This window comes from Coffea eugenioides, chromosome 5 (assembly GCF_003713205.1).
Source record: "Coffea eugenioides isolate CCC68of chromosome 5, Ceug_1.0, whole genome shotgun sequence".
Taxonomy (NCBI): domain Eukaryota; kingdom Viridiplantae; phylum Streptophyta; class Magnoliopsida; order Gentianales; family Rubiaceae; genus Coffea; species Coffea eugenioides.
The window spans coordinates 36561204-36569009 of NC_040039.1; the positions used below are offsets into that span (position 1 = coordinate 36561204).

Genomic DNA, 7806 nt, shown 5'->3' on the forward strand with positions numbered 1-7806 from the left:
ACAAAGAGTAGGATAAGCATGAGTAAGAAGTGTTATACTGTATATAAGCAATTCTATAGTATTTTCATCAAATTTCACTAATTCTACTATGACACCCTAATTTTATTATTTAGCCCCCAATTCTTTTATATGAGCAAAAGCACAGAAGATATGACACCCTAATTTTATAATTTAGCCCCTATTCATTACGTATTAGCAAAATGCAAATGATATAATAACAAACTAGTTTTAGATATTTGTAATTTTTGCTAAGTTGACATAATAGACATGTCTGAGCATAAAATTTTTTTCATGAATTGTTTATTATTACTTATAACAACCCCCAAAAATCAATAACTGAAATAATTTGAAAAAGTGTAATTGAATATAATTTGTAGTCTAATGTTAGCACTGTGAAAGATTAGTATAACGTGTAATACATCATAAGTAATAATTATTTTCATATGGAATGGGTATATACGAAATTAAAATTATTCAGTAAAATATCTGTCGTGCAATAAGATTGAGAGTTGTAACACATTTAACAGAATATTTGATTACATGTTTCTTTTAATTTATTATAAAAACTAAGTAATAGACAAAGAGTAGGATAAGCATGAGTAAGAAGTGCTATACTGTATATAAGCAATTCTATGCATGTTAAATTTTTGAAACATGTTTTATTGTGTAAGTTTTATTGTAAGGTAATTTCTTAAATAATTTGTATATTGAGTTGTCCAAACCCAAAAAGATGTATATAGACACAAACAAGCACACATATATATATATATACATGCACAAAAAAGAAACCAATATCAAATAATTTATTTGATATTTATAGATGAGATTAAGGAAAAAAAAAGAGATTAAGTATGAAAAAAGAAACCTGGAAAAAAAAATTTGACCAAGGAAAATAAAAAGAAAAAAGATGTATGAAGCTAAAGGCGTGAATCCTGGAATCTCAAAGACGTGCTTAGATGCCAAAAAAAAAAGAGCGCCAGTCTGAAATCTGAAAGAGGCGCGAGGCGGGTGGCTGAAATTTCTACAAAACGACGTCGTTTTTGGTTGTTCACAGACAAACAAAAGTCTCGCCGCTTCTCTCTTCCAACACTTGGACAAATTTCATTCTCAATCTTTCCTTCCTATGGTGAACACCGAAAAACTCTGGATCTCAAACACCTTCTGCTTCCGTAAAATGCTCCTCTAAAGCACCATTGACGAGTGCCAATCTTCAGGTCAAGCTCGCCGAAGAAGCGAAGTCAGAACACTTCCAAGCTCCCTCCTCGTTCCGCGACTTCAGCTTAGACTTTTCTCCGACCCCCTCTTCAGCTAATTGTGCGGTATGTGTTTTTTTTTTGCTTTCAAAAGCTGCTCAGCCTTCTATTGTAAAGACTAATTTATGAACTAGATTGTTAATTAGCAGTGGGGAAGGTAATACTCTTGGCCAAATCGCATCCGAAACACTTGCGATCTGGAGTATTAACAGTGTTAGGGATGGTCAGAACCGGCTTTCTTTGAGGAGCTATGAAATGCGAGCATTTTTTGACTGCATTAATTTGGTTGGATGAAAGAGAAATTAAACAATTTGTCGTGCCATTTAATTGCTTCCTTAAGGGGAAGAGAACTTGACTGATTTGCCTAATTTATTTGGCTGTTTTAAATGTACTTTATGCCATACCATGTAATTTACTCTCTGGTTCTCTCTCTCTCTCTCTCTCTCTGGTAATCAAGCATGCACTTTACTAGAATTTTGCACGTTTGGGAACTGGCCAGAAAACTGTTTGGGGGTTTCAATTGCCGTTAACATGTTGTTGTGCAATGTGTGTTTAGTCATACAATGGTTAATCTTTTGTAATAGTTAAGATTTTCATATTTGTATTCCCCCTTTGTTCTTCATTTCCTTGCCATTTTCGAACCTGCATTTTAATTTTCCCCTGTTTTTGTTAGCTCATTATCCAATGACTTCTGTCCTGCCCCCGAAAGGCTTCATTTCCTTGCCATTATCCGAGGCAATTTGGGCTTCTGAAATGTTGCATTTTCAGTTTGTATCTTGAGAAATTTCTGTGTACGGTTCTTCTTTTATTGACTTTGTTCCATAACATCGTAGAGGTATCTGGCTTTAACATCTTTTAATTTTATCTGGGAGGGACAAAATATAAAGAGGATTTAAAGGCATCTTAAAGAGGATCACCTGCTCCCAAATTAAAAATATGGGATCAAATGCTGTCACTCTTGGATATGTATAAAATCATGTGTTCTTTTGCTGTATCTATTTTCTTCATATTCTGGATTTAATTGGTGCTTTGTTATAGGTCGGGTTTGAAGATATGATGGTAAAATAAAGAACAGAGGACTAGCCATCTTATATTAGATTAAAATTTAGAAAAATAGAAATAACACATGACAGATCAAAACCTATTCTGATATGTTATCTTTAAGGATGAACTGCAGATTTCTGGATTCTTAAAATGTTAATGTCCTTTTCATCCACTTCCTAATATCTGAGTTTCCCCAGATTCTGAAATTCCTCTCTCAGTACGAATTTGAAATCCCCCAGTAGTGGTGTTATTTTGAAGATCTTTTACTTACAAATTATGTCTGAAACTGTTTCATCATTTGTTTTAAATGTATATTTGAAATCTGCAAGAATTTGTCTATAAGAAATGTCATAGTCAGAAGGTAAGTTTAGATTTTTTAGTGTTTCTTTTCCTGTCAATTCATAAATTAAAAGAGAAAACTCTCAGAAAGAGAAGGTCAGAGATTTTAATACATTCTAGAATGGATTTTGGGTTTTGTCAAGAGTGAAAAAGAAATAACTTCAAATAGGACCGCAAAACCATTCAGCCTAATTGCTCTTTGGTTTTCCTTTTCTCTATATATACACTATGTAAGTCCTGTGAGTATTTTTGGTGATAAAAAAACATGGCGCATATATTGGAAGCTTTTAATCTTCACTCTCTTTTACTCATATCAGTTAGTAATTTGGTTTTTCTTTTTCTTTTAAAGAAATTAATTCTCAATATATTCAATTAGGTTACAGGTTGGGTAGTGGAATACCAAGAAAATTTAATTGGACTTGGTGTGGACGAGTCCTTAGCTCAAGTTTGTTCCGAGAGTGGCTCAATGGATCCCCTCATGAATGCATATGTAGAAAGAATGCAAGCTACCACAAGGGTAATAACTATGTGATGTCTACTTGGCTTTGCTATTCCTTCATTTTGCTCCTCTAACAAATATATTCAGCACTGCAAATTTCATTTTTAACTTTGTTCTGCAGAAATGGTATTTGAATATACTTGAGGCTGACAAGGTACAAGCACCTAAGAAAACAGATGATAGAAAGCTTTATACACCAGCTGCTGTTGACTTATTTAGAATCCTTGGAGAGCAAGTACAAATAGTTCGGGAGAATAGCACTGATGTCATGTTGTATAGAATCTCTTTGGCTATAATTCAGGTGAGTTTGAGATAGTTTTGTCATTCATATCATGTCAAAAGGAGCTGTTCATTTGAGGATATAACCGAACCAATTTCACCTCAGGTACTTTACATTTATAGTATTTTTTTTGTTTGTGCTATAGTAATTACTGTGTCAATGAACATTATCTGCTTAGATCCCTTTTGAATTTGCTGCCAACTCATACAGTTAACTGGGAAAGGTCTGAATTGAAACTGCATTTTCGTTGTCACTGTGCCCATTTTGTGCCAGAATCTGTTTCTAGCAATTTTACATGTTCCAATTTATTGATATTAATTCCCACTCCACTACTTGTTTCCTAAAAGCAAATTACTAGAGTAGGTTGGATCTATGTTGCTAGATCATTTAAGCTGTCAAGAACTCTAAGATTGGAAAATTTTCTTTATTTTGCCTCATCTTTCTAGTGGACGTATTCTTTTATAGTACCTATATTGTTGATACTTCTGAACAACATGATTAGCTGGTATATCACTAAACAGTTTACACATTGTTAACACTTGTGCACAGTATGATTCTATAGTATTTTCTAGTTACAACAACATTTGAAAATTTGTTACTAGTCTCCAGCCTATCTTCTGCATGATCTGTGGTGTGCCCAAGTTCATCAGAAAATTCAATCTACATTTTCATACAGCAGAGTCGAACAAATGCTACTACTTAATTTATATCTGGTCTTGTCCCTATCTTAATATATATTCCCTTCTCACTATGTTGTTAATTAATCATTATACCAGTTTGCCCATTCTCTCTCCTATTTTCTGCTAAATTGGTCATCTCTTCTCCTTAGGTGATGATTGATTTTCAAGCAGCTGAAAGGCAGAGATTAGAGGAACCTGCTTCTGAAATTGGTCTAGAACCTCTTTGTGCAATGGTAACTGAATTTTGTAAACTTCGTTTAGTCTAATTGATCTTCGTTTGTCGAACTCATCTAAATTTTTCTGTATCAGAAATTTTTTTTTTGTGCTAAGGAAAAAGAGGCACCTGTGATTGTGTGTGTGTGTGTGTGTGTTTTTTTCTTGATATACTGTGTGGTTCACGATCATCTAGGCTCTCAATGATTTTAGGATTTTATTGTTGTTATTGTTATTGTTATTGCATATATATTTGTGAACATGCAGATATTTATTGTGTTTGTATTGTTATTCTATATTTCACAGAATATACATTCAATGTCTTATTTGCTATAATTTCACTTTATTTTTGTGTTAAGCAATTTACTTAGATTGCTATAATTTCAAATTAGAGTGACATTAGTTTTTATAATATGGTGCCTATCTAGAAGTGTAGTTCCAGTTTTAACACCAGTGCTCATTGCTTCAATTTTGGTAACGTGTAGGTTCTAACACGATTCCCAAGAAGAAGAAGCCAGTCATTGCTGTGAAGATGGTTTTTGAATTGAAGACTACAAGGCCTATCGTGCTCATGTTTTGTTCTAGATGGGAATCGTGCTCATATTTTTGTATAGAACTTTACTACTCTCTATTGTGGATGGGAAATCACTAGTATTGTAACTGAATGGCTTATTTTGGATGGTGCATGGTTTATGACTCATTTGAGGCAACATTTATATATATATGTATTTGGGTTGATCTTCTATTGGAAATGAATGTTGGCTTTCTTTTCGTATGTTGGCTTTTTTTTTCTCCTTGCTACTCAATGAACGTTTTGTGATTGTTGGCAGCTATGTTGCGTAATTAACATTAGATTATTGCTTTTTACAAAAAAATAAATGACAATAAAAAAGTTGTCACTGCCAACAAGTTTCACTAGTGACACCAGAAAGTCGTCACTTTTTATGGATGGAAAACAATGACAACAAAAGTCGTCACTGAACGGAAGCATAATGTGACAACTCCAAGGGTTGACTATGACAAGAATTTAGCCAGCTTAGTGACAATAAAAGTCGTCACACAATGTACAACAATGAGTGACGACAAGAGTCATCACAAAAGCGAAATCGTTTGTGACGACTTTCAACAGTCGTCACATGGACCCCCTTTTGTGACATAGAACTAGTGACAGCTCTGTGACAGCAGTAAAAGTCGTCACTGACTTTTTTTGTGACGACTTCTGAATTTTTAGTGACGACTTTCGCCTGTCACAGAAACGCAATTTTCTTGTAGTGCAATAAATTTGAGGTAACAAAGTTTCACCAAATTATATCATTTAAATTTTGCCACTTTTCACTTTTTTCTAATTTTAGGGCAATTTCGAATTTCTTCATTTTCTGAAGTTTGGCACTTTCCATTGTGCTTAATGAGGTTATTGATGATTATTGGTGACGGTTAGCTCATGGGCTTGTGATTATTTGGAAAATTTAGCAATTTTTAGCTAATTTTTAAACTAGCGTGACTTGATAATTATTAGCTAATTTCTTGAGCTAATTGGATTGAACAAATTTTATGTGATAGATCGGTTGCTCTAGGATATTTACATGCTAAGTTTAGGCTTAATTTGCTTATCTCTTGATTTTTGGCATGTTTACTCTAGAATTTTGGTGAAAGATAAATTAATGACCTTTTTAAATATAAAACTCATATTTAAAGTGCTATTTGGTATTTAATTATGCTTATTTAAGTGATTAAGATGTGAGTGAGTTGTGTGTTTGCTTAGTTGTTATCTCTAATTATTTGGACATTATTGCTTAAATGTGTCATTTGGGGAAATTATAAGAGCACTTGTTGTTGATAATAAATTTTGATACTTACTTATGATGTTGATTGATACTTATTATGTAAGTCGGTTAATGAGTTTGTCTTTTTAAAGATAAGGGTAAATGTGAACGAGTGTTCGTTATCCTTGTGGCGACCCCACTTCCCCCTGAGGCGAACCAAAGGGTTGGCGGGCCGTCTGCCCAGCTCTCGCCAGGACTCATGCAAGCAATCTAACCAAAAACCTTTCGAAGAATAAACTAATCTATTACAAAACAATTTTTCCCGAATAGAATCATACCTAAAGCCACATTAACTTCAGAGATGGCCATGATAAAAATAACCAGTCGAGGCCCTTAACGACCTGCGCTACGTACTAAAGTACAAAGTCATAACAAACCGGATAGATAAAATGCATAAATCCATAATACAAACTTACAATCCAAGAAATCAAATTAGGGTCTACACATTTTCCAGCTTCAAGTGGCAATCCAAAAAGGAAAATACATTATTCCAATAACACGTTACAGCCCATAGAATAAGTTATAATATTCAAATACGGCTCTAAAGAAAAACATAACTAAGCATCCAGTTTTCAGTTCCCAGAACCTGTTAAGGAAAACAATAAATGTGGGGTGAGCTAAAGCTCAGTGGTGCCCCAAAACATGCAATCACATAATTTCAAACAGCGATTAATAACTGCACAAATTTAAACAGTTAGGAAAGCGTATAACAGCACAAGGTAGGATACGTGGGCTCTCAGGAGCCATTTTCCACGCTTGATTAGATACCATCGTAGTTGACCCTCCGTCAACTTTCACTACTTATAGTCCATGTAGATTCACTTACTTTAATCCTAACCCGTCACCGTCCATACCTCTGCTTCGGGCCCGAACTTCGTCTACCGACGCAGTATACTCGAGATATACCCGTATAAAATTAGTCGAGGGATTCATCCAATGACGTGATTGCAATCAGATACATGCGTCGAGAAATTCACCAAACAACGTGATTGCAATCAGATACATGCGTCGATGGATTCACCCAATGACTTATTGTAGTTAGATACATGCGTCGAGGAATTCACCCACCGACGTAACTACATATTGATTTATGATAGTTAGATTCATGCGTCGAGGGATTCACCCAACGACGTAACTACATTTAGATTCAAGGATTTAGGAGAAAATATTTTGCACAAGTCACCACTCGAACGGCTAGTGTGATAAAGTACACACAGCTCACTTCGATGGATCAGAAACCAATTTTTTTTTTTTCAACCTATCACATAACAAGTCAAGAAAGCACTTTAAATGGATAGGCATAGAACAGGCAGGGACACTCACCAAGAGTGGAGTTCAGATATCAAATTGGGGATCGAATTCCGCTTCCTCGGAAAACCCTAAAACCAAAAATTTGAAACTATAAGTTTCTACTCAGTTTATAAGCTTATAGCCATTGAGGTATATTTAATATACTACTAGTTCACTTTCCCTTTGAAAGATCAAGGGATTCCTTAGATTAAAACTTGACAACAGTAGAAAAGATATTTCTTATGGTTTTCCTTGAGGTACTTTTCTAAAATAAAGTAACTAGTATTATTTTATTGAAATAAGTCGATAAACCTCTGAATATCAAAGCTAGAAAGTTACTTTGAACATTTCTCTAAAGATACGGCTTTTTTTTGCAAGATTTATT

General features: G+C 34.2%; 1 protein-coding gene across 3 annotated transcripts; it reads left to right on the top strand.

Moving 5' to 3' along the window:
• Positions 1–1104: 1104 nt before the first annotated feature.
• LOC113770884 (exocyst complex component SEC6-like) lies at positions 1105–5053 on the top strand. Of its 3 annotated transcripts, none has more exons than XM_027315500.1 (5): positions 1105–1319; positions 3013–3153; positions 3257–3436; positions 4245–4328; positions 4787–5053. In XM_027315500.1, the coding sequence occupies exons 2-5, from the start codon at positions 3103–3105 to the stop codon at positions 4958–4960; spliced, it is 489 nt and encodes a 162-aa protein (XP_027171301.1). In that variant the 5' UTR covers positions 1105–1319; positions 3013–3102; the 3' UTR covers positions 4961–5053. The 3 variants fall into 3 exon arrangements, with proteins under 3 accessions (XP_027171301.1, XP_027171303.1, XP_027171302.1); XM_027315502.1 differs by having other exon boundaries at positions 4794–5053; XM_027315501.1 differs by having other exon boundaries at positions 3020–3153.
• The last annotated feature ends 2753 nt before the right edge of the window (positions 5054–7806 follow it).

What these genes read in the sequence shown, in the direction of transcription:
- LOC113770884 (XM_027315500.1), top strand. Translation starts at nt 3,103, where the DNA reads ATGGATCCCCTCATGAATGCATATGTAGAAAGAATGCAAGCTACCACA. An exon ending in GAATGCAAGCTACCACAAGG is followed by an intron (nt 3,154 to 3,256) that starts GTAATAACTATG and finishes TTTGTTCTGCAG; the next exon opens with AAATGGTATTTGAATATACT. An exon ending in TCTCTTTGGCTATAATTCAG is followed by an intron (nt 3,437 to 4,244) that starts GTGAGTTTGAGA and finishes TCTTCTCCTTAG; the next exon opens with GTGATGATTGATTTTCAAGC.